The sequence below is a fragment of the Hevea brasiliensis genome, chromosome 7, assembly GCF_030052815.1.
Source record: "Hevea brasiliensis isolate MT/VB/25A 57/8 chromosome 7, ASM3005281v1, whole genome shotgun sequence".
Taxonomy (NCBI): domain Eukaryota; kingdom Viridiplantae; phylum Streptophyta; class Magnoliopsida; order Malpighiales; family Euphorbiaceae; genus Hevea; species Hevea brasiliensis.
In genome coordinates, this window is record NC_079499.1 from 96,906,054 (window position 1) to 96,931,034 (window position 24,981).

At 36.8% G+C, this 24,981-nt stretch overlaps 4 protein-coding genes across 9 annotated transcripts; 3 read left to right on the forward strand and 1 right to left on the reverse strand.

Moving 5' to 3' along the window:
• Positions 1 to 884: 884 nt before the first annotated feature.
• Positions 885 to 4,670, forward strand: LOC110666479 (putative pentatricopeptide repeat-containing protein At5g65820). 4 transcript variants are annotated; one of them, XM_058150235.1, is made up of 3 exons: positions 885 to 3,039; positions 3,448 to 3,618; positions 4,279 to 4,670. In XM_058150235.1, exon 1 carries the CDS (start codon positions 967 to 969, stop codon positions 2,947 to 2,949), a length of 1,983 nt encoding a protein of 660 aa, XP_058006218.1. In that variant the 5' UTR covers positions 885 to 966; the 3' UTR covers positions 2,950 to 3,039; positions 3,448 to 3,618; positions 4,279 to 4,670. The 4 variants fall into 4 exon arrangements, with proteins under 4 accessions (XP_058006218.1, XP_058006220.1, XP_058006216.1 ...); XM_058150237.1 differs by having other exon boundaries at positions 885 to 3,618; positions 4,265 to 4,670; XM_058150233.1 differs by having other exon boundaries at positions 885 to 3,618.
• A 33-nt stretch (positions 4,671 to 4,703) lies between these two features.
• Positions 4,704 to 8,164, reverse strand: LOC110666480 (DUF21 domain-containing protein At2g14520). Of its 3 annotated transcripts, none has more exons than XM_021826977.2 (11): positions 7,943 to 8,164; positions 7,576 to 7,652; positions 7,394 to 7,477; positions 7,144 to 7,257; positions 6,970 to 7,056; positions 6,681 to 6,820; positions 6,480 to 6,567; positions 6,191 to 6,264; positions 5,416 to 5,540; positions 5,071 to 5,330; positions 4,704 to 4,979 (listed from the first exon to the last, which is right to left on the reverse strand). In XM_021826977.2, exons 1-11 carry the CDS (start codon positions 8,106 to 8,108, stop codon positions 4,935 to 4,937), a joined length of 1,260 nt encoding a protein of 419 aa, XP_021682669.2. In that variant the 5' UTR covers positions 8,109 to 8,164; the 3' UTR covers positions 4,704 to 4,934. The 3 variants fall into 3 exon arrangements, with proteins under 3 accessions (XP_021682669.2, XP_021682668.2, XP_021682670.1); XM_021826976.2 differs by having other exon boundaries at positions 7,931 to 8,163; XM_021826978.2 differs by lacking the exon at positions 4,704 to 4,979 and having other exon boundaries at positions 5,180 to 5,326; positions 7,931 to 8,164.
• Positions 8,165 to 9,778: 1,614 nt separating this feature from the next.
• Positions 9,779 to 16,655, forward strand: LOC110666481 (GTP-binding protein At3g49725, chloroplastic). Its single transcript, XM_021826979.2, has 12 exons — positions 9,779 to 10,385; positions 10,475 to 10,537; positions 10,632 to 10,721; positions 10,837 to 10,949; positions 12,117 to 12,185; positions 13,221 to 13,365; positions 13,453 to 13,508; positions 13,623 to 13,673; positions 13,821 to 13,875; positions 13,974 to 14,030; positions 14,601 to 14,720; positions 14,847 to 16,655. The coding sequence occupies exons 1-12, from the start codon at positions 9,912 to 9,914 to the stop codon at positions 15,336 to 15,338; spliced, it is 1,785 nt and encodes a 594-aa protein (XP_021682671.2). The 5' UTR covers positions 9,779 to 9,911; the 3' UTR covers positions 15,339 to 16,655.
• Positions 16,656 to 20,256: 3,601 nt separating this feature from the next.
• On the forward strand, positions 20,257 to 24,851 carry LOC110664713 (probable pectin methylesterase CGR2). The gene is made up of 7 exons (XM_021824480.2): positions 20,257 to 20,441; positions 20,603 to 20,765; positions 20,874 to 20,913; positions 21,085 to 21,126; positions 23,096 to 23,470; positions 23,725 to 23,780; positions 24,475 to 24,851. The coding sequence occupies exons 2-7, from the start codon at positions 20,643 to 20,645 to the stop codon at positions 24,625 to 24,627; spliced, it is 789 nt and encodes a 262-aa protein (XP_021680172.2). The 5' UTR covers positions 20,257 to 20,441; positions 20,603 to 20,642; the 3' UTR covers positions 24,628 to 24,851.
• Positions 24,852 to 24,981: the final 130 nt, after the last annotated feature.

Genomic DNA, 24,981 nt, shown 5'->3' on the forward strand with positions numbered 1-24,981 from the left:
GTGACAGGAATAGCCGGAGCTTATGTGAACGCTCATAAAGATCTCTTGGCCGAGCTCCAAAAGCGTTACCCAGAGGAGGACTTCTCTTGGATGGCCGACCTGGCTCCCGGAGGCGAGGAGGAAAGCGAAGAGGAGGCCGAGGATGAGAGAGAAAATGAGCAAAATGTAGATCAGACTGGGGGTGATCCTCCAGCTGAATGACTTGTACAATTTTTGAAATGAAATAGAATGCCTCTTTTGTTCAATGAATGATTGTGATCGGAAAATCTCTAAATTACTTAATACTTGATTGTCTGAGTACATCGAAGTAACTGAAAGAGATTATTAACCTAAGTGCGAGAGATCGGAAAACATAATGAGCATGAGATCGATAGGGAATCAACATTAATCGGGACTTGATTAAAATTAGAAATTTGGTGAACCCACTTAAAATCAAGATCATCATTACATCGGATTGGAATCTTAATTATTCCTGAACTTAAAATGAGAGATCGGCAATAAGACCAGTGACATAAAGATTTAGTATTGATTCAATTTTGTTTGACAGGAGAGATCGGGAATGTAATCGACCGGTCAGGAAATTTGACAATTAGCTTGAGAGATCGGTGAGCGACTTGGCAAGGCCTTAGATGATACGAGGGCTTAGCATTGATTCAATTCTCTGTGAAGAGAGATCGGTAATATGGCAAAGAGAGGTCGGAAATGTAGTTGGCTGGCAAAGGAAAATTTAGTGCTGGGGATCGGTTTCATAGTTTATTGATTCTGGGGATCGGCCAAAATATAGTGTCGACACTGAGTAAACTGCTGCTCGATGCACTGCAGGCTATAAAGCTCGCAATTAGGTTTCGGTTATGGACTTGAAATGATTATTGGGCTTAACCGTGGGCACTGTGAATACTAAAGTCTAACGACATCGTTTTTAGCTTTCCCTTGAGATTCCTCCCTGGAAAATGAAACGCTAACGAAATGCTCCCACTCTCCAGAAGAGAAATGCAGAGACTCTCCTTGAAAGGGAACTCTTTTCTGAACAAACACTGTTGCCGTCTCTCACTTCCCTCTAATCCAACAAGTTCCCCGCTATATCTCATCCACAGACAATTATGCCACAAAGCTCACGAACCCATCAAAGAAAATTCTGTACCTAACAATCCAAGAAATGGTTTTGGTATTGTTTGTCTCAAAACTCAAGAAGGGAGCTTTAAAGACGGGGACAACAGCAGCAGCGACAACAACGTTGATGAATTTGCGAGAGATGTCGAAAAGGTATACAGAATCCTCAGAAATTTTCATTCTAGAGTTCCAAAATTAGAGCTTGCCTTGCAAAAATCGGGTGTTGTAGTGCGTGCAGGCTTAACCGAACGGGTATTAAATCGCTGCGGTGATGCAGGGAATTTGGGGTATAGGTTCTTTGTGTGGGCATCAAAGCAGCCCGGCTATAGACATAGTTATGAAAATTATAAGGCTATGGTCAAGATTTTCAGTAAAATGAGACAATTTGGTGCAGTTTGGGCCTTACTAGAGGAAATGAGGAAAGATAATAGTGTTTTGATAACGAGTGAATTGTTTGTTGTTTTGATCCGAAGGTTTGCTTCTGCCAGATTGGTTAAGAAAGCAATTGAAGTATTAGATGAGATGCCAAAGTATGGATGTGAACCTGATGAGTATGTTTTTGGTTGTTTATTGGATTCATTGTGTAAGAAAGGTAGTGTAAAGCAGGCTGCTTCGCTTTTTGAGGACATGAGGGTGAGGTTTAGGCCAAGCTTGAATCACTTTACTTCTTTGTTATATGGTTGGTGTAGAGAAGGAAAGTTAATGGAGGCTAAACATGTTTTGGTACAAATGCGTGAAGCTGGGTTTGAACCGGATATTGTGGTTTATAACAATCTTTTAATTGGCTATACCATGGCAGGAAAAATGGCTGATGCTTTTGATTTGTTGAAGGAGATGAGGAGGAAGGGGTGTGAGCCTAATGCAAATTCCTATACTATTTTGATTCAGGCACTCAGTGCGCAGGGGAAGATGGATGAGGCAATGAGAGTTTTTGTTGAGATGGAAAGGAATGGTTGTGAGGCTGATATTGTGACTTATGCTGCATTAATAAGTGGGTTTTGCAAGTGGGGTAAAATTAATAGGGCATATCAGATTTTGGATAATATGATAGAGAAAGGGTGTATGCCTAATCAACTGATTTACTTGCACATAATGTTGGCCCATGAAAAGAAAGAAGAGTTGGAAGAGTGTATGGAATTGAAGGGGAAAATGCAGAAGGTAGGCTGTGTTCCTGATCTCAGCATTTTCAATGTAGTGATTAGGTTGGCCTGCAAGCTGGGGGAAGTCAATGATGGCATTCGAGTTTGGAATGAAATGGAAGCAAATGGCTTTAGTCCAGGGATTGACTCTTTTCTTATTTTGACTCATGGGCTTCTTGGGCAGGGTTGTTTGGTTGAGGCTTGTGAGTATTTTAAAGAAATGGTTGGGAGAGGCCTTTTATATACTCCTCAATATGGTATCTTGAAGGAGTTGTTGAATGCTCTGCTGAGAGGTGAGAAGCTTGAAATGGCTAAAGATGTCTGGAGTTGCATTGTTACCAAAGGATGTGAACTTAATTCGGATGCTTGGACAATTTGGATTCATGCACTGTTTTCAAATGGACATGTGAAAGAGGCTTGTTCATATTGTTTGGATATGATGGATGCAGATGTAATGCCAAAGCCAGAAACTTTTGCTAAGCTCATGCGTGGTTTAAGGAAATTGTATAACAGGCAGTTTGCAGTAGAGATCACAGAAAAGGTGAGAAAGATGGCTGCAGATAGACAGACAAGTTTCAAAAGTTATAAACGACGAGGGGAGAGGGATTTAAAAGAAAAGGTTAAGGCAAAAAAGGATGGGAGAAAGAGGAGGGCTCGTAGACGCCAGTGGGGCAGGATCCGTAGTAGGGCTAGCATTTAGTTTTAATAACTAGATGTGTTTGATTTTGAGCTAAGATTGTTTGGATGAGACTGTTTCCATCGTGTCCACTTGCCAAGATTGGACATGGAGGTGCTTTCTCTATTAAGTAATCTTCTTATATTTCTTTTTGCCTTCTCTTTTTTTTTTTTTTTTTTTTTCCTTCTTTTGGCTGGCACTAATAATGCAGTTAGGTCATCACTTGTAGTACGTGTGTGTCAGCTTACTCATGAAGCAGGTTTGCGAGCTTTTCCAATTCTAAATTTTTGTCTGATGGAAAAGGAACTATTTGATGAATCCTCTTGCTGCTCAGATATTTTCTATGTTCAAATGCACTCAATTTATTACTAGAGTAGCTTTTTTGTTGGACTAGGATGTAAAAATTGCACGGTAGGCTATGCATGGCTCATGGGTGCACATACATGCATAGGCGCACATATTACATGTATTCAGTTAATCATTTTTTAACTTCTTTGTGGATTGGCCCTCCTCACGTCATAGCTGTGGAGTAGAAGCTTTGTCATCCTGGTGGAAGAAGTGTGACATTTGAAAGTGCTATATGCAAGACTGGTGAAAAATGTTAAATGCATATTTCCATGACGATTGTATTGGAGAACTGAGAGCTGCTTCTGAAACCGTACGGTGATCATGTTCTTTGGGATATTAAATTTTGTAAGTTGACTTGATACAATGCAGGGAATAGTATCTCCAATGCCTTGCATGTGAAATTAACTTTTAGCTGTAGTGGATAGCATTTTCATTTCCTTTTCAATGCTTGAAAGTTTATCATTTTCCCTTTCAAATATTGTCAATTTGTTCCTTGTTTGTCGAATGCTTTTAACTTGAGACATTCTTTTTGTGTTATTTTGTTCATAAAAGGAACACTTGTTATTCTGGCTTAATGGGGGCACATAATTGAGAAGTGACCTCTAGTTAAATTGACGGTGTTTGAGCATGAATCATAAGGGTTGATTCCTACCTTGTTGTGCCTTTTCTTTAATTCCCATATGGCTTTGTCTTGCTATTTGATGACCCATGGTTATCATTAATTCCTACTGAACATGCCAAATGGTTGCTTCTGTGATGCACTATAGATTTATTGTTCTATAATTTTGAGAGGAATATGTTGCTTCTGAGTATGTGATATGTTTTTCATTCCTAGTGAAATGAGTTGGTCTTTGAAGAAAAATCTTCAGTTCCTTCTCTTTGCTCTGAAAATGAAAAGGGGGAAAAAAAATTAAAAAAAAAAAGACATTGGTGGGTGTATTATAATTTTTTGGAAAAAATTGAAAGCTGCGTGTTATCTAAAAGAATTCAGTTTCTTTTTTGCAGGACGGATAGATAAATATCCCCTTGAGTTAAATTCAGGCCTATCTGTGTGGTAGAACTCTTTTCAATTGAATTTGCTGAAATAGGAAGAGAAAGAGGCAATGTTATTTGCATCGTCAAAACCAACTTTCATGCATTCATGACAGCCTTCCCTTACCATCAGAAAAGGAAATTGTCAATTTGTGTTTTTTCGTTGCACTTGGTAGAGATGTTGCAAGGTTGGGTTTCTTTTTTTTTTTTTTCTCTCTTTCAAATCTAGATGGTCAGGATCTTTCTTTAGATTTTCAATTGTTACACTCTTTATTAGAATTATTTGCAGAAGGATTTGAATTCGATGCAAATTTTTAGAACGAACACTTCTTATAATACCTATACTTGTATTATTTGTTGGTACAGACCCATGTAGAACTGGGAGAATCTGAGCGATATTGTGGTGAATTAAGCCCATTACATTGAAAAGTCTTGTACATTTTCAAATTGCTTAAAAGTCTCTTTTTTTGCTGTCACTACTCAAAAGGTATGGACCAGCAATGACAAAAGCAAGTAGAGAGTACAGATAGCTACTTTAATCATGAATATGAGCCTAGCTTCTGCTGGTTCGACTCGTAAATGTTTTGGCTCCTAAATGTAATATGAATTCCTTCATTCTGGTTAGGGAATTAGTGATTCCCATCACGATAATCTGTCTCATCGAAGATCTCCTCCTATATGCGCAAGATAAGTAGGGCATGAAATCTTTTGTTGTGAAAAACAATCTTTGAAAAAGGAAAAGCAAAGGTGAAAAAATTCGCATACTTGTAATAGCTCTTCAATGACATCTTCCAATGTAATTATGCCAATAGCCTCCCCCTCTTCGGCGAGACTTGGAAGGGAATTGTCATCGAATTGCAGGATTTCTGAGTGAACCCCATTTGCCCATTTCTTGCTTTTGGATGTTACCCTGTGCAGACTTGTATCGCTAGGAAGACTCTTCAGCTTCTTGAGTGATCTGTTGCGCTTTAAACTTTTTTTCTGTGTGAGCTTCTCGCCATCAATGTCCACCCTTACATCTCTGACTAAATTGTGTTGTGTTTTATGGAATGTATTAGTTCCAAAAGAAAATTGTCTGGGAGACTAAAGGAGAACACACTTGTTGCTTACCATGAGCAGTGCTTTCGCCAGCTGATTTCTCTGTGTCACCATGTTGTCTTACGACGACAGCCATATGGCTATGACCCTTCTGAAACTCATTTAGTATGTCATAAAGAGGCATTGTCTCTGAAACCCTGCCACATAAACCATTAACCTAATTCATCAGAATTCATTCACATACTTATGCATGTTGCGACAGGAAAACATTGCAATATCAGGCCAGAGGGTGGCCAGAGATATCACAAATTATTGTAATATGACTTCAAACAGCTGTCCACAATTGCTGTTAGGCAAGAACTAGGAGTTCATTTTTGCCTGAAAAACGCAGACAGAAAGGAAAGGAATGCGTCCAGATTAATGTTCATATAATGTTGGTATGACATGATTATTTTCTGTTTAAGTTCCACAATGTCTGTCAAAATCTGATGGATTAGATAAATCAAAGGAGTAAGAATAATGAAGCCATGCATGGAATTTCTATGCTGTGATGGTATTGATTGAAGCTTAGATAATCAACATAAAATTTCTTCAATGATTCACTTTCTTCTATGAAAAGGCTTATTAGGATAGGAGCTGCCAAAGCATTTCTTCGTTTGGATTTTCCGTGTGTAATGTTTTCCTGGATTCTGGGCAGCAAGATTCAATTTAAGCATCTACCACTTATTAATCTCAAACAGTTTCTGTTTTTGCCAGTCATACGCTCACTTTAAAATCTCCAGTTATTGGTAAAAGCGATGAAGTGATAATGGAAATGTGAGCTAAATGTAGAACAACTTTAATATACCTTGGGATTTTGCGAATAGTCACATTCTTCACAGGAACTTCATCTTCTGGATGAATGGTTAACAAATTCTTAACCTGCAATTTGGTTAGAATCAGTAAAGACTTCGTTTTACATGCATCCTGATGCAGGAAATGGATTGCAAAGACGGCAGGAAATCCTGATAAACTGTGATGTGAAGCAGGCCAAAGGACTTTGGTAAATGAAATGAAATTAAATAAAGAAAAAAAAAAAGAGAACAACTATTATTAATTACATGAAAATATCCTGAAGTAACTTAACAAGTGATTACCAAGACAAGTCCAATTAGGTTTCTTGGATGCTCATGATAAACTGGCACTCTGCTATGCCCTTTCTCCAAAATTAACATCATCAAAGCTCTGCAAATTAGCTGTTAGCAATCATGGAATGTGCCTTATTTTCAAGATAATCAATGTATTTAAATAAATAATTAAATTTCATTTTTCCCTTGATGAAAACAAAACTTAAATACCGGTCAAGTTTAGCATTTATATCAATGGAAAAGGTTTCAGATATGGGTGTCATTGCATCTTTTGCCGTTTTCTCAGTGAGTTCAAGTGCTCCTGCAATGATCGTCGTCTCATCTCTCGTCAGTTCTCCTCCTTTGCCGGCCTGCATATTGCAGGATCCCACAAGGATGTCAAGAAAGAAACTACCATGGATTGCTAGGAAAATAATTTTGCTATTATTGCTTTTGATGAATGACAAGAAAATAAAATAATTAGCATGCCTTAAATCTTCTTGATCAAGACAACACATACCTCATTACCATGCAAATCTACAAGTGTTTTCAGCTCAGCTCTGCGGAAAAGAGCATCATGTCCCTCCCCCAACAAAAAGTCCAGTAGCTAGTGAAATTTCAATCAAAATCAGGATCCTTTGATCAATTATTAAGCTCTTATGTTCAATATTAGGAAGTTCACTGTCTAGATTACCTTGCTTATTGGATACGCAACAGGAAAACAAATCCAAACAAGAACTTGAACAATTGGAGCCACTGCTGCACCAATTGCCAAACCATATCGAGAACAAACAGCTTGGGGAATAATCTGCGAATGAATTTGCGAATTCCAATCAGGCTAGACAATAAATAAACGAGGTAAATTGTTGTCTAACAAGAATTGTAGTCTATTTGTCTGAGATTCCCTCAAAAATATCATTTTATATTACATATATGAAACTAACCTCACCAAATAAAAGTATCAAGGTCACAGAAATAAGAATGGCACCCCAAGCTGATACCAAACCATCCAAAAAAATGGGTAGTGCCTGCAAAACAAACAGTTACGAAATCTAATAATTTCTACCCCTGAAGTATAAATGAAAATTTTAGTTTTGAAACTTGAAAAACTTGTGTTTGTAATCACCTCCATAGCAGCAGCATTACAGATTAATAAGGTGCAGAGCAGCAGGTGTTGCCTTTTCACAACTGGCAATATTTTTGCTGCCGGAAAGCAAACAGGTCATAAAACATTGAATGATTTTGAGCTCCAACATCTATCTCTAAGAAAGTTAACCATAAAGCATCAAACGACAACAACAACTAAGCTTGCTTAGTCCCCTTAAATAGTACTTTCAGTAGGTTAATTTCACTTATCATGCACTTTGTCCCCATACACAAACAACGAAAGAACAGAACAACTTGCCAAGAAAAGATTGGAAGGTACTTTAAGCAAAATAGTAATAATAATCCCCAGAAACAAAATTGAAACGAATAATTACTTGCGTGCTTACGATCGGTAGGCGTTCCAGACTTGGCAAGAACCTCAAGATCGACGAGACTCATAGACATGAGACCTAAGGTGAGTCCAGACATCAACCCGGCAAACAATACCAGGAAAATAGCAATAGCAATGTGGACGAAGAACCCAGTTCCACAGCAACTATACTCCACTGCCATAGATTTTTTTTTTTTTTCCTTTTGGTGTGTATTCTTTGTATATAGGAGGTAAGTGAGGTCATATTTCATATAATGTTGTTAATTTATAACAAAATCAAGCATTAGGTGCGTCATGACTAATGAGACTTGCTGGACAAGTGTACAGTAAAAGTCAGATTCTCATGCAAGTAGATTGAAACTTCTCAAACATGGCTCTCTCTCCCTCCCTCTCTCTCTCTCTCTATTAGTGCTTTAGAGCAGTGTGAAAGGAACAGAGGAATATGTTCTGGTGTGTAGTTTTGGTCCCACAATGGACGAGCTATATCCAAGGCAAGTCAGGTATGAAGTATATCAATATGGGAATCAGACAGGACATTATTCTGCCATGTGTGCTGGTTATTAGATCAGCTACGAGGCCTCCACCAGTCCAGAACTCTCTTTGGCATTAATTATCTGAACAGGATTGGATTACAGTACTAAACTCTAGAACTAATTTTGGAATTATACAGTTTTGTTTAACATATTTAATTTGTAGAATTAATTATGGATTGGGTTCATTAAACTCTACTCCTCTAGAAAAATACAGGCAAAAATTTCCCGTTTGCGTTCAGAAGATAAAGTTTTAATTTATTGGGTCTGGTCAGCTTCACGGCCACTTGAATACTTGGCCTTAAACTTTCACCCCAGGGCAGCTGACTCCATAGGAGCAACTTCTTTTCATCCACGCTCTTATCCTCCCCCAAATTCCAAGCCCACCACTCCTTTCATCTCCCAACCTCCGACTGTAATCTCCAGCCTCTGCCGCATTCACAGCCCTCTAGGAGAGAAGTAAGAGCCAAAGAGTTTCAATCCGCCATTCAAAATATGCACATATATTTCACGTATTTTGGATTCAATATTTAATGTTACATTTCAGGCTTCATACAATTGCTCATTGATTTTGTATCCATTGCAATGGTGCTTCCATTCACAATCGATGAGTTTAAGGATCTTAAGTTGCCACTTTGATCAATTTGAGTGTTTCTTTCTATGTCATATGAATTCCTTGCTTGGCCTTTGATTTGTATATCATTAATCTTGCTTAAATCTTGTCCGTAAAACTTTAGTATTAAATGATGCAACCTATATTATTGCTAAATTAAAGAGACATGCAACTATTTTTGTACCTCTTATTGCTCTTATTTATAAGTTTAAGCTTTTATTTTTAGTGATTTATTGACATATTATCATAGTCTCTTAAATTAATTAAAAAAAATTTAGAGTTTAAATTCTGGACATTATTAGTTAAATATTTTAGCATAGAAAAATTCTTATCTAAATCAAATATATTATATATCTAAGGCATAATAATGTGAAATTCATATATTTAATAAATAAGCTTTACTGTATATTTTATATCTTGAGTCCATGATGAATCGAGTCTAGGTAAAAAATATAAGTGTATCTATGTATATATAAAATTTATCTTAGATTATGCTTACTGATACTTTAAATTTAATTTTTTTAAGTACTTCAAATTTAAAATTTAATTGCATGTTAATGAACTGAAATTTTATGTTTTTCTAAAAATGTTATTTTTATGGAAAAAGTATTTTATGGGAAAAATTAATATTTTTATTTACAATCAAATTGTGCAACTACGACGTCGTTTAATCCAACTTGATGATTACCATTAATTAGGGAAAAATAGGTGCAGCAGCATCCTGAACCCAACTCCTTTCATCTCTGCCCGTAAAAGCTACTGTGGCACTCTACTTTCATCTCTCCCCCTAGAGTGGTAGTCTCCAACAAGAATTCAACCATTTTGCTCGCCAAAATTCAGTAATGTCCGCTCTATCAGCATTGAGGTACCGCTTCAACTCCCTAACTCAAACCCTAACCGTTGTGAACCAATCCCTCAATCACCATACCCAGTCTTCCATTCTAGTTCCAACTTTCATTCTATGTTCACAATTTTCCTCAAAGCAGCAAAGTAATGACAGAAATGAGGACAAGAACGATGTTGTATCGCTCTTCAACAGAGACCCAACCAGCCCCCCTCGGCTTTTCGTGGTCCAGCCTCGCCTCCGCCCCGATACTTTCCTTCAAGCCAAGCTCAACGAGGCTCTCTGCCTCGCCAATTCCCTCGAGGAACAGCGTGAGGGCTACTTTGAGACTGATTTCTTCGACAAGGCCTTGCCTCCTCATATAGTCGTTCAAAACCCAATACTCCGTTCCTCCAGAGCTCGCGCAGACACATATTTTGGTCCAGGGACAGTGGAAACCATCAAATGTCATCTATATACATCGGAGTCCAAGGTAAGAAATATTGTAACTTTTATTTGGATTGTCAGTGTTTTGTTGGATATGAGTGTGTTGTTTCAACCGTTAATATATGATTTTAATAGGGTGAAGTGGATGCTGTGTTTGTAAATTCTATTCTGAGTGGGATTCAACAACGAAATTTGGAGGCAAGTTTTCGAATTCTCATTTCAATCCTCTTCGTTTCTGGGTGTTTAGAGATCATGAGATGCCATTTCTATTCCACTTTCTTCACCATTTCAGCGTGCATGGGGCAAACCTGTGTTGGACCGTGTTGGCCTTATAATAGAGATTTTTAATGCTCATGCCTATACGAAGGAGGCAAAGCTACAGGTACTGAGGATAGTTTCATAACATCTTTCTTCTACCCCTTTTGCTTAAATTTCAATTTAATCTTGTCATGCATTGTGCCAATTTAGCCTTTAGTGGAACTGTTATCTTTCTGCAGTCTGAATTGGCTGCGCTCATGTATAAGAAAAGTAGGCTTGTTCGCGTACGAGGCCCTGATGGACGCTATACATTTGGGACAACTGGAGAAGCTGAAGTTGTAAGTGCCCGAGGGTGAGTTTGTTATGGCCTTAATTTCTTGTCAAATGGTGCTCAGGAGCCATATCAAATACAATTCTGCATCCAGGTCTTTTGTAGGATTATCATTTATATGAGTCAGTTGTTCTAGATTCCTGAGATAATTCAATGGCATTTTGATTGCCGGTCGCTAGGTATGAAATAGAAAACTGAATTTCAGCATCTGAAGATACATTATATCATTCATCTGTAGTTGCAACTCTGCTTATACAATATTTGGATTTCTATGGCTAGAACTCAGTACTCTGTTACATATCATAGAAGAAGGAAAAAGAATAAATAGGGGCAGGGGTACAGCGGTTAGAATTGGTGGGAAACTCATTTAACAACTTTTGGAGGGAAAGGCCTCAAGTAGTTAGAGGTAATTCTGGTTGTCTGGAGAGTGTGAAGGAGTTGTTGGGAAGCAGTTACTGCTGTGTATAAAAGGAAGAATTCATATCTGTATCATCTCATTCAAAGAATGATATTCAATAATACTTTCTCTCATCTCTAAACTCTTTTCTCTTCTCATCTTGTTCTATTCTTTTCTCACCCAATCTTACTGTTTCTCTTAAGTTCTCTGAGAATTCTGTTTCAATTCCCTTCCCTGAGATTGATTCAGACCTGTTACTTTGCATACTCATTTCTGGTTCCTTTACAACAGGTGCAACCTTCCCTTTGTTAGGTGGTTTTGATGTTTGTTATATAGCCATTATTATATGCTTTTTTTTTTTTTTGTAATTAATAATTCTTCAGATACTTCTCATTTTTGTACATTATCAGTACTTGTTTAGCTGCCTTGATGCCTTGTTGATCCCTGTCCATTTCTTGAGCACTTCAGATGGCCAGAAATTTTTCTTCATAGATGGCATAAAAATTGTGTGTATAGTTGCATTACATATAAATTGTCTTCGTCTTGCCATATTTTGATCATAGATACTGCAATAATATGGGTATTCTTCCTTAGTGGACTTCCTTACTATCATACTTAAATTTTAGCACTTTTAAATATTGCATGATTCAATCAAGGTATGATTGCCCCCAGGCAGGGATAGACATGGTTACTCTCTCTGTCTTTGTTGTATGTGCTTGGATATGTGTGCTTTCGTTAATCAGTTTTCTATTATTTGACAGTTTCTAAATGTCCATGGGTATTTTTTGCAGGAGGGGAAGTGGAGGACGTGGCTTCATTAGTGGTGCTGGAGAAACGGAACTCCAATTGCAACGGCGAAGGTCTGCTTCTTGATCTAGAATTCTTGATTTTTACTTACTTTAGAAGACAATTGAATAATTAATATCTCATCAGATGAAATTGACCAGCACGACCTCCTTTTAAGCTAGGGGTTTAACACCCATGCTACATTAATTCTGATCTAATATCTGCATTTATTGGGGGAAATTCCAAAATCCAGAGTATTCTGCTTGACTCTTTCAATATAAATCATGTCATGTTAATGTCAAATATTGTTGCATGCACCCTCTTGTGTGGCCTAAGCTACATAAGTGCATCTTTTTGGAGCATAACGTATCATAGGAATAATTTTTGGTACTAGAAGTTAAAGGGCCTAGTGTAACGTACCTGAGTTATATATTATATTTGTTTATTTATTTATTATTTTTTCAATCAGTTTATCTCCTAAGAATCTGTTTTAAGACACATGTTTGAAATTGGTTCCTCCATAGAAGATACATTCGAAATTGAGTGTTTCTGTGGTTGTCATGGTTGCTCATACAAGAATTATATGAATTTTAATAGCGTCTTTGACATCATTTATGTGTTGGCACTTGGCAGACAGATTCTTAAATTTAATAAACTCAGGCTTTTGCCAGGGTAGTTTGTTAGATCAAGCAGTAACATCATATAAAACTCTTTTGATTCCTTTTTTCTTTTCAATTCGGTAGACTGAATGTATGGTCCTGCAAGTCCTGTAGGTGTCCCTACTCTGTGCTATATCAGCATTGATCATGCAATTGATTTGAAGACACTAATTTTCCTTGACATTAAAAATTTATATAGGAAACAGTTAAGTCAATTGTTATTAGCTTCTCTTTATTTTTCTTTTTTCTGGTGAAGACATTCATGGAGGATGATGATTAAACTCCTAATATTACCTTTGGCCACATTTTGATGCTAAGAATTGTTACTTGTTTCCAGAACTGTTGGCTAGTTTTGTTTGTTGGATTCCTGGATTTTATCAATCTGTCTGCAGTATACAATTTACCTTTGACTTGTGTGTTCATATAGTCATTTGTGTACTCTGATATCAGAATATTAGAAAGACGCAACCATTTGTTATCCCAAATTGAAGAGGTTCGTCGAACTCGAGCTTTACAACGTGCTGCTCGCAAGAGGCATGGTGGATCACATAATAAAGGTTTAGCCACTGTTGCTGTTGTAGGGTACACAAACGCTGTAAGTGATTAAAATTTTATCGAAGTTACTCATTTGCTGCTACAATAATAAAATACACAATCTTAGACACAAATTTTCAATTTGCAGGGAAAGTCTACATTGGTCAGTGCGCTCTCAGAGAGTGATCTTTATAGTGATTCTCGGTATCTCTATCCTCTTAAAACTGATTTAGATTTGGAATTCCTATTTAAAGCAGCTTCAATATTAAGATTTATCTTTTTCGCCTTAGTGGTTACTTGGAGTTCTTGCTCCTGCAGATTGTTTGCAACACTGGATCCAAGACTGAAAAGCGTTATTCTTCCTTCAGGGTGAGATTGTCAGTTTAATTATTTATTTTAATTTTTCTATGTTCCCTGTCATGTTCTGGGACTTGAATAATTGAAGTTTTCTTGAATGAAACATATTGTGGAAATATCACTTGTGCTCAGTTGATCTGATTAAACAATAATATTCAGGAGGAAAGTGCTTCTTAGTGATACTGTGGGATTTATATCAGATTTGCCTGTGCAGGTAAGTGACAAACTGACAATTATGTGCAGTTGCTTTCTTTATTTTTTCTTTTAATCAATATGATAACTCTACTCTACCATTTCTATTTACTTTAATAGTTAGTGGAAGCATTTCATGCAACCCTGGAAGAATTAGTGGAAGCAGACCTTCTTGTGGTAAGTCAACTTCCTGCCCTTTCATTGCTGACCTTGTGGTCATTTTTCTGCTGATAGAACCACTGAACATCTGTTATGGTCCCTCCTCCTCATTTTGCATTAGGTTGGTTAAAAAGTTTGTTACTCCAATAAAAGGCTCGATTTTGAAATAAAGATGGAAAGAGACCCAAAAAGGGAAAAAAAGAAAAAATAAATAGAAATAGGATGAATAGTGAGACATGAATACACAATTATTAATTAGTAATTACTGTATTTCATGATTCATCCTCCTTTTTTGCTCAAGTCAGCTTAGCCAGAGTTAAGGTAGTAATATTGTGTATAGGTTCTTCTGGAAGTTGGTGTCAAATGGCAAATGCTGAATACGAAAAGAAGCATTTCTAGGAGCAGTCTTTTGATGTCAAATTCTTTCATTCCTTTCTTATCCTTATGGAAAAATGGTTCAAGATCAGTGCTGTTTATTTTTTCTTTAGTAGTATTTCAATGTGACAAACGATTTTATATGGTTTGCCATATGTAGAGATTTACTCAAGTAAATTATGCATCTAATGTGTTGGATAAATATTGGTGCAGCATGTGATAGACTGCACTGCTCCTAATCTCGATGAACATCGCACAACAGTGTTGCAAGTTCTTCAGCAAATAGGAGTGTCAGAAGAGAAACTCCAGAGTATGATTGAAGTCTGGAATAAGGTTCTACAATGAATTCTTTGCTTCCTTTTTTTTTTTTCCAAATTAACTGGAAAAGGAACATGACAAATAAAAAAGAATTTGGTGCTGGTCAAATTGCAATATTTCTTAAATTTATTTGTTGTTCAGATTGATTATGAAGAGGGAGACATGAGTGATGATGAACCCCTAGATGATGGTGATGAAGATGATATTGCATCTGAGATATCATCAGGACTAGAAGATGACAAGGCCAATAGTTCTTTAGCAGTGGAATGTAGTGAAGGGGATTTTGAAGAGACGATAGATAACATTCAAGACAATTGCTCTGATGGCTGGCTGTTGTCAGGAGATGACCAAGAGAACGTGGGTGACCATTGGTTGAAGAGTCTGGATGACCAACGAGGTGAGACCTTAAATAACTCAGGGACAGAAACAAAGTTGCAATCTCAAGCTGGTCCCCATGTCCAAATATCTGCTATAACAGGAGTTGGCTTGCAAGAATTGCTGGAACTCATTGATGAAAGGCTAAAGACTCAGGATGAGACACTAAAGGCCCAGAATGTAGTGGAAAGGGGTTTCTTTGATAGAAAATGGAGGCCATCACATGCAGATGATGCTGGTATGGCAGTTGAACAGTAACAAACGTATATGGTCTGATCATCTTTGTTATTGTTTCAGATTATATGTAAGCTAGATGAAAGGTATAATGGAATGGGTGTTGGTCTACTTCAGAGACTTGTCTTCTAGTGCTTAAACATTTGTTCTCATGAAGCATGCAACTGTATAGGAGAGAAATATGTCCTTGAAGGGACTAGAATTGTTGATGCTTATGAAGTTGAAAAGGCTACAGGGACGAAGGTTACTGCATTCGAGATGATGATGGAGCCAATCATTCTGAGGAAGAAACATAAGAGCACTGATATTTGTGGTATAAGAAAAGGATGATGATTGTTATTGTAGGTGAATGTAGTGTTACTACCACTTTTGATATGAGTATCTATCTCAACAGTCAACACTTGAGTATCTCAATAATCAGGAGATTTCTGATTCTTACTCCCTGTTGTTTCAATTTTCAAGCACCATAAGCAAGTCGGCCTAAATTGGTAACTTGGGGAATGTGGAAGGAATGATGTGGTTATCTTTTTTGTGTTGGGAAGGATAAAGCAAGAATTTTGAACTCCAAATCTTGCTAGCTATGAATTTTCCCTTGGGCATTATTGAGGTATATAGTTATGGATTTCTGGAATCAGCTCAAATTGCATGATTCATCAAAATGATCTCTTCCAAATACTAGGTCAATATCAAACATGCTTAGTTTTGATCAAAAGATGAGTTTGCTTGTTGTGTCGACTCCCTACTATTGGCTGCTTTGTTGTGGCATCTCATCCTCTCACTGCTACTGTGGTTATCGTAGCTGATGCTTTGCTCTCGTTGGTTTTTAGCTTTTAATTTGTCATGAAAATATTTAAATAGGTTTTAGTTTGTGAATTTATGGATTAGTTTGTAAATTTGTTGATTTAGTTTATAGATTTTAATGATTTTATTATTGTGATTTTGTCATGCGTCTTGATAAAATTGAAGGTAATGATTAATGAATGAGAGGAACTGCTTAACTAAAGATTGGGTGAGGGCTGGGAGAGTTGGTCTCTACTTCCCCACCTCTGGGCGGGACTGCAAATAGTCTCTGGGTTGTGTTGTTTTGTTTCCAAATCAAGGATGGATTGGAGAGGAGCTTTTGTGGATCTACTTTGGGCTTGCTGCACAGGACTAGTCACGTAGCTTGTGCCTGTTTGGTTGGAGTCGTCTTGCAAGTGAAATGCGATGGCAGCGTGGATTCCAAATTTGGTTCTGATAAATGTCTAATATTGCCTGGTGGGTTGATTTGTATAAAAGGGAAACAAACTCTGTAATTTGGTATGGTTAATGTCAATGAAGTCTTGATCTTCTCTTTGTTCATTCTTTTCTTTCCTAAATTCTTTTTTCTTTTATGTTTTCTCCCCTTTCTAGTTCACTTTCTCCTAGATTTGCATCATTGGTATCAGAGCCAATGATACTTGGCCATGGATTTCTATTGGTAATTCTTCTTCTCTTTCTCCTTTCTTGAATCTAGGTTTTTCCTCTTCTCTGTTCTTTCTATTACTTTTTTGTTTCTCATTCTTCCCATTTTTCTCTGTTGTAATTTCTTGAGATTTTGTTTACCAGGAAACTAATTCAATTTCTTGATTCTTGATTTCTTCTTGCACAAAACTTCTTTCCATTTGTTTATTTGAAACCCTATTTGATTACACAATTTTTTGCCATGAATCATGTTCCTTTCTCTGTCACAATCACAAAGACTTTATCAGAATTGAATTGATAGGTGTAAGGGCTTGTGCTTGTGGTGTGATGAACAATTTACGGCTAACCATGATTGTGATAAGGCACCATTCATGGTGAGTATAATAACTGATATTAAAGATGAGGAAGAGGTAGAATTCAATAAAGAAGATGGAAAGAGTGTTGATGTTGAAGATTTCTCTTGGTCCTGCGAAGAAAACCCAAAAAATAAAGGAAGTTTTGGTGAAATGCAAGAAAGTGATCAAGAATTTGTGGAAGAGTATCAGGTATTTGATTTGCACAAGGTTGATGTTAAAGAACCTGCGAGCAAGGAATCTAATGCTGTGGAGAGGAAAAATTTGACTACTGACTTGAATATATCCAAAGATAATCATTTGGCTGGACTATTGGTCCGAAGGGTATTTCTAGTAGAGATGCGGGGTGTCCTGGCCCATCCAATTCAGTTGCGGCTGCTAATGTCAAAGCTCTAGCAAAGGTTTCTGCTAATGGAAGTGTAAATCATTTGGAGGGAAAAGAACTTTTGTTGATTGAAAATAATTTGAACAACCAAAGTGGCTTGCTGCAAGATTCAAATGATTCTAGAAATGTGTCCCAAAAACTTTTGGATATAGGTTCTTGTTCGAGTTTTATTCTAGCTGTGGAAAACATGTATCATGTAATTGTGGAATTTGATTCTGTGGATAAGTTTCCCATTGTTTCATCATCATAGGAGAATAAACTTGCTATTGCTAATTTTGTGTTACAAGACTGTGTTGTCATTTAATGCATGAAATTGCATGAACATGATAGGCTTTCATCACAACTTGATATTTAGGAGAATAGAGATAAGCAGAGAAAAGAATCTGTCAATGGGCATGATCATTTACAAGTGCTAGAATTGAAATTATTCTTGAATAGAATTAAGTGCAAGATGAAACAGATGGTCAATGGAAACTCAATTGGGTATTTGAGCAAGATCAAATGCAAGATGAAGCAAAACAAAAACAAAAAAGTGCTGCAGAAAGTTTCTATTGTCCTATGTTTTTGGTTCTTCAAAATTGCACAGATACTACTTGGATATATGTTGATAGTTGTAGTGGAGATTTATTTTTTCAATATTGTTTTTCAATTTTCTTTCTTGAGGGCAAGGAAGCTTGAGGGGGAGGTATTGATACATGTCTAATATTGTTTGGTGGGTTGATTTGTGTAAAAGAGGAACAAACCCTGTAATTTGGTATGGTTAATGTCAATGAAGTCTTGATTGTTCTCTCTATTCATTCTTTTCCTTCCTAAATTCTTTTTTCTTCTATGTTTTCTCATCTTTCTAGTTCACTTTCTCCTAGATTTGCATTAGGTTCAAAGGCTCTATTTAAACTTCTGTTCTAGCCATGGTTGAGTGGGTATAACACTTGGGTTGTTAGTCTAGATTGTGGGTGGTGGCACCTCGTAGGATTCCTAATAGCTTTGTCTTGCTTGGAAAGTGCGAGTGAGATGCCAAAGACATCGGTTGCCACTCAACTGCGTTGCCATCGGTGTTGGCTTATAAGTCTTCTTCAGCCTCTGCTTCTTCATGGCTTAGGTTCTTCTATTTTAGGCCAATCCTAGTTTGGGAGGTAGTGTCACTATTTTGGCCTAGATGTAGAGGTCACAACATGCATGATTGTTGGCTAAGAAAGGCACTAGTTGGGAGTTGTAAGATGGGCAACAAAGAATTTTTTTTTTATTTGTTGAGTTCTCCTACTGGTGAAATACCTGTTTTCTTAGCCTAGGATTTCTATGCATCTTTAAGCTTTTGGGCCTTTTATAATTTGGGGCTAGATTTAAGTCTATAGATAGATTTCCACCTTCTTTTGGGCCATGGGCCTAAGCAAATATTATGATACAAACACGATAAAAATAAATTATTTCATTTCAAATCAACACATTTTTTATATTCTGATATGATGTAAATAAATTGAAGTATAGGGGTTTGAAAATTTCTCTCTGAGTAGCCCTTAGTCTTAGAGGCTCGGTCTTCGTCTCCTGCCATCTAGTGGCTCCCTCTACCCCTCGGGGCAGGGGGGATCTCCATCGCCTTGTCTTGGATGTGGGTTGCCTTCCCTGCTTTCGAGCAGGGTGGTTATGCATAAATAAATTTTCTTTGAGTTACTTTTGTAGCAAATCTATGGTTATGGGAAGAAGACATTCTCAATCTGCTTATAGAGCTTTATTTCTGATTTATTCTTTGCCCGGGTTTTTGTAGCGCATGGTCTACCAAAGTGTCTCTTTTGGCTTGTTTGGGTTTTCTAGTTGGGTGCAAGGGATGTTCTTGGCAATGACTTTGAACTGACGGCTTTGATCTCTCAGCTACCTTGAAACATGGGGATAGATGGGTTCACTTTTAGCTACGGGGTACCTCTTGGGGATGGTACTGGTGCCATCCTTTTGGCACCCAGTCCCTCAACAGCCAACAGAGCTAACAAGCTCTGCCTCGCGCCCATCTTGTTTCCTTCCTTCGTATTTTCTAGTTCTTGCCAAGGTGTTGGTTTCATGGCTCTTTTATTGTTTGTCTAAAGGCTCTGATAGGCTTGTTTCCCTCCATGGGTACTTTTTAGGTTCCACTGTGGTAGGCGTTGTTTGCTGATTACGAACAAGTGCTTCATGACTTCTTAGTTTCCCTGGAGTAGCTCAGTTAAGCTTGGTAGGTAACGACAGCAGCTTAGTTTGCTTCTTTAGATCCCTGCTTTTTTTGAGTCAATTTAAGCATGTTTAGGGTTTTCTAGGCCTCTAGCCTTGATTGGCTGTGGCATGGTCTGCAACAACCTATTAGGGTCTTTTTTTTTTTTTTTTTTACACAAGTCTTGGATATGCTAACTTGGTCTTGTATGTGTTTTACTTTCATGGGTTTAGCTAGCTGATAATTGAGTTGTATTCTCTTAAGTGCGTTGAATTCCATATGAATATTTTATTTGTTCTAGTCTAGGCTTTATATGGTAATAAACTTTATATTTTTGATAAAAAAAAAGAAAGAGATGGAAATTATAAAACTAGCATTTATCAAGTCTTTTTTTATCATCATATCAAGTCTTTTTTGGTTAAAAAAAAAAAAATTGAGTATACCACTTCCGCTTGGACTTTTTTTTTTCAACTAAAAATGAGAAAATATATTTGGCCTATAAAGATTAGTCATGCAAAAACGGTATCGTTTTACCATGTCCCACCGCCGACAAACAACGCGCTTATGCTTATCTCATAATCATGGTGCTCTTCTCTAGTGCACTCAGCTCTGTAAATTCATTCTGATTTAAAAAAAAAAAAAAAATTCTCTGTAAATTCAACTTTTGCAAGGAGTTAAGACTTCTTTAATTTAATTATTCTTATCCTGTAGCCATAAAACCAAATCGCAGATCCAAAATCCTTTTCCTCCTGTCATTTCTCGATCTAAAGGTATTTCACCCTTCTCTCTCTTTTCCCACTCTTCCTCAATCCAATTTTAGCAGCAGCTACTTCTTCCTCATCTATCACTTCTCCGATTTGCTTTCTTTCTCATCTTAAATGTGTTTTGAAGTCACTGATGAAGTATTCGATTCAATTTTGCGCTTTTGCAGGCTCAACACTCTGTTGTAAACTACTTAGTATTAGGAGATCATGTCCAGGAGGCAAGTAAGCTCCACTCGGCGATTTGTCGACACCGGAAACTTTCCATTTGCTGGAGCTTTACATTCTAAATCGCGTTCTTCGCCTTTGTTGTCTGTTGGCCTCATCCTTCTGGTATTCCATTACCGTTGTCTACTATTTTTGTTTTGTTGATTCTGATCTCTGAGTATTTACGTCTTTTTGGTTAATTAGTGAGACCCTTTTCTCGGTTTAAAATTGCAGGGCGCATTCCTTCTTATCGCTTATGCTTATAGTGGTCATGGTTTGTATTTTCACCTGTCTAATAATAATGCTTCATATTTTGATTTGTTTACTGGGATTTTCTGTTCGATAGTTTTTGTGCTGTTTTCAGAGTTTTTATCATAATGTGTTATTGGTTGATTGCATATGTGAGCGAGATCTATTAATTGAAATGTTAATCTTTGAAATACAGGCATATTTGGAGGCAACAAAGAAGCTCTTAACAGGTTTGAAGGTAAATTACGTTTGCCTTTTTCTTTTTCTTTTTTTCTCCCCATGTTTTTTTGTTTCGGTTTTGTTAAACGTTCCCTGAATTCTGTTCTACTTTTAACTTAAATATTTGTTTCTTTTGAGCAAATGTTAAAAGGATTGGGCTTGTTGTATGTAAATGGGGTTGAGGGATTATAAGTTACAACCTTCACTTGAAATCAGTTGACAAGTAATGTATGATTTAACTTTGCCGTTTAACATATGTAGCATTTGTATACCATCAAATTTGTGAAGATGGAGGAAGAGAAACTTCATTAAACTACTTGAAAAATATAAAATTAGGATTTCATGAATGATTATTTTCAGAAGTTGGTGATTAATGAACTTGAGTTTAAATGTTGAACATGCAGTTTTCATTGACTTAGCATTTATTTTTTAGTGGCATATCTGCATATTCTCATGTCAAAATTTGGTAATTCGTGAAAATTACGGAGGTGCATTTTCATTTTCTTCAACAGTCTAAATCAACATCTAGAAACTTTTACAATTGCAGTTAGTTAGAGAGTGGAAATCCATAGTGGGCACAGTTTGGTTAACGGATTGATCATGGTTGCTAAAGGCAAAATGTGCACTAAGCACAAATGGGTCATAGGGCCTAGACACAAGCGCAGGAGTAGGCGTGCGTTTGAATGAGGCGAGGTGCAAAAAAAAAATCAAATAATTATTGATATAACTATGTTTAACCAAACTTATCGAAATTACCAATCTAAAAAGCATTAATAAGTATAGAAAATTATGTAAAATGAACAAAAACTTCACCATTAATATCTTTCTCTTTGAGAGAACGCTATAAGAACATGTTAGAAAATAAAATAAACCCAAACTTTGAACATCTAAAAACAAACCCCATATTTTTGATAATCACTTGCAAATGCAAATAATACTGCCAGCGTTGTTAGAAAAGCATGACCTAAATAATGTTTCTTGGTGTTTCTTTTTTAATTTAAAAATGGAGGGAAAATAATTAAGAAATAGATGACCTAAATAGCATGTTAGTGTCTTTTTTTTGGGGGGCAAAAAGGGAACAACCCTCTAATTTGGATTGTAGCACTAGCAGCCACTTTTAATTTGGACATCAGCCAACAAAGGACTAAGGGACACATGGGAAAAACAAATTGAAAAAGTAATAGTAGAAGCTCAAACAAGAAAGTGTTGGGATCAGGTCTAAGCTAAAGCGGAAAGAAAAATTTTGACTCAAAAATTCAAGTGAGTGGAGATAGAGAGAGGAGAGAAGGAAAGCACATGAAGAAGAGGAAAGAACAAGAAAGAGAAATTTAAATAATCTGGTGTGATTAAACCCACCAGCAGCAATCGATCTCCTGTTCTTCTAAATCTTTTTTTTTTAATTATTTTTTTTATTTTTTCCTTTGGACAGCCAATAATGAAAGAGGAAAAACTTTTGTTTCTTTTGAGCTCTCTTATTATGGTTTGATTTGGTGTGGGTGAGAGCACATAAAATTGCGTAAAAAAAATTAAGGATGAAAATCTAGCTGAGGCGCACATTTGGTGCTCCTTGTGCCCACTACAAGGCGAGTGTCTTAGGCAAGGAGGCATGAGCCTGGGTGATGTTGCCCTGCCTTGTGCCATCAGAGCCACTGAGGGCTATGCCTGGTGTGGCTTGTGCCTTAGGAATGCCTTTAACATTAGTGATATTGTTTCATCACCGGAGTTGACCATAATCTTGCCTGAATCATTTAGAAGTCAAGATTGGTTCTAAATTTAAGAATTTTAGATGTCTGTCAGTAAAGCTGCTTTAGAGGTTTTGATTAATTTGAATTTTATTTTAAATAAAGGTTTCATTTGCTAATCAGAATGAAATGTGTGACCACTGATGGGATTTAAACAATTGCAGATAAAGCATTATTATAGAGATATGCCTTTGTTCAATATTGGTTTTGAACTTCTGATAGTAGTTAGACTTTGTTTCATTTTAGGTGACTTTTCATGCACATTAGAAGTTCAGAGAGCAATACCCATTCTAAAGAAAGCATATGGTGACAGCATGCGCAAAGTCTTGCATGTGGGCCCTGATAGTTGTTCAGTGGTCTCTCAACTATTGAAAGAAGAAGAAACTGAAGCATGGGGTGTTGAACCATATGATATAGAGGATGCAGATGCAAAGTGCAAGAATGCTATTCACAAGGGCATTGTTCGTGTAGCTGATATTAAGTTCCCTCTGCCCTACAGGTCCAAGTCTTTTTCTCTGGTTATTGCATCAGATGCTCTTGATTACCTTTCTCCAAAATACCTGAACAGGACTCTTCCAGAATTGGCAAGGGTGGCTTCTGATGGCCTTGTTATTTTTGCTGGTAATTCCTCTAAACTTCCAAACTATCTAATAGTACAGAGTAGGAAATTTTAATGATGTAACAACACCATTACCTCTCTCTCTCTTTCTCATCTATACACCCCCTCTCCCCAACCCCACCATAACGGTAACTTCTTTTGGTTCAGGCGAGAGGGAGGGGGTAGAAGCAGCAAACATGCAGCATCATAGCAGTGGCTAATTGTTTGGCTTCATTTTTGTTTACCTGTAGCCTCACCACTTACATTTTGTATTTAGGATATCCTGGTCAACAGAGAGCTAAAGTTGCAGAGTTGTCTAAATTTGGACGGCCGGTGAGTGTTTAATGGCTTTTGTAGTTTCTCTTGTTTCTTTGTTTCTTTTGTTTTTATAGTCTTAGAAACTTGTGATTCGGATTTGGAGTTGCCCATAAATGTCTTGTGGTTGTAATTTGAGTGAATTATGCTTTTGGAAAGTTGTTTTATCTTATACTTGTGCATACAGTCCTACTAATAGTAAAAAAAATATTACCAGATTGTAGTTCTGATATTCATATGATTATCTGTCAGTTGAGTTTTACCAGCCTTAAGTCTTCAGTCAACTTTCTTAAATTCTTGATGCAAAATCCTAATGTTAATGAGCTCAACAGATTATGATGCACGTAATATTAAAGCAGGAATAGGTGCTGTAAATAATTAACCTAACTTCCATTGTCTTTACTTTAGACTTGAGTCGCATAATTATTTCCTTTCTTGTGTACTTGATGATAAAATGAGTAGGTTCAAATAATATGGAAGTGCTGAATGAAGCTTTTATGCATAAAAGATAAAAAGCATCAAATGTTGTAAAGATTCAAAACAGTAAAGGATATTGGCTAAAGTTTATGAATACTTGTTGATATTAAGAAATATTAATTGTTGTGACCGACTGCTGGCTCAGAGTCCGTTTTCCTGTTGTTGAAATCGTTTGCACTAGGTTTACTGGAATATGGTATTCTCATGTCAATGAGCACTTGATGTTGATGTGCAGGCCAAAATGAGGAGCTCGTCTTGGTGGATTCGCTTTTTTGTACAGACCAGCTTAGACGAAAATGAAGCTGCTTTCAAGAAGTTTGAGCAGGCTGCATCCAAGAGGTCATACAAGCCAGCCTGTCAAGTGTTCCATTTGAACCCATACCATTAATAATTAATGTGAGAATTTACCAGATCAAGATTTTTGCTGTTTTTTTTTTGTCATGCAACTAAGCCAAAAACATTATATCTTCAGTTGTCATATAGGATATCCCCCGAGCCAGATAGATTATTTGGTAAATGAGAAGTTGATATCATTCTATGTTGTATCCTAGCAATATACGGGACATGTTTATTAATTTAATTGATGAAAAATATTATATGGTTTGTTTCTTACTTTCATTTTGCTGTGTTGAGCTTACTTTTTGAAGAGCTTTTTGTATGGGTGTTAGTTATAAGTCAACAGGACAAGTTAGCTTAGCCATGCCTACTTACTAATGCAGGAACCAGTAATGCTCCTTGTCAA

What these genes read in the sequence shown, in the direction of transcription:
- LOC110666479 (XM_058150237.1), top strand. Translation starts at nt 967, where the DNA reads ATGCTCCCACTCTCCAGAAGAGAAATGCAGAGACTCTCCTTGAAAGGG.
- LOC110666480 (XM_021826976.2), bottom strand. Translation starts at nt 8,108, where the DNA reads ATGGCAGTGGAGTATAGTTGCTGTGGAACTGGGTTCTTCGTCCACATT. An exon ending in TGATACTTTTATTTGGTGAG is followed by an intron (nt 7,258 to 7,393) that starts GTTAGTTTCATA and finishes ATTCATTCGCAG; the next exon opens with ATTATTCCCCAAGCTGTTTG. An exon ending in TGGCGAAAGCACTGCTCATG is followed by an intron (nt 5,331 to 5,415) that starts GTAAGCAACAAG and finishes AACACAATTTAG; the next exon opens with TCAGAGATGTAAGGGTGGAC.
- LOC110666481 (XM_021826979.2), top strand. Translation starts at nt 9,912, where the DNA reads ATGTCCGCTCTATCAGCATTGAGGTACCGCTTCAACTCCCTAACTCAA. An exon ending in GAAGTTGTAAGTGCCCGAGG is followed by an intron (nt 10,950 to 12,116) that starts GTGAGTTTGTTA and finishes TATTTTTTGCAG; the next exon opens with GAGGGGAAGTGGAGGACGTG. An exon ending in TGGAAGCAGACCTTCTTGTG is followed by an intron (nt 14,031 to 14,600) that starts GTAAGTCAACTT and finishes ATATTGGTGCAG; the next exon opens with CATGTGATAGACTGCACTGC.
- LOC110664713 (XM_021824480.2), top strand. Translation starts at nt 20,643, where the DNA reads ATGTCCAGGAGGCAAGTAAGCTCCACTCGGCGATTTGTCGACACCGGA. An exon ending in CTGTTGGCCTCATCCTTCTG is followed by an intron (nt 20,766 to 20,873) that starts GTATTCCATTAC and finishes TTAAAATTGCAG; the next exon opens with GGCGCATTCCTTCTTATCGC. An exon ending in AGCTCTTAACAGGTTTGAAG is followed by an intron (nt 21,127 to 23,095) that starts GTAAATTACGTT and finishes GTTTCATTTTAG; the next exon opens with GTGACTTTTCATGCACATTA.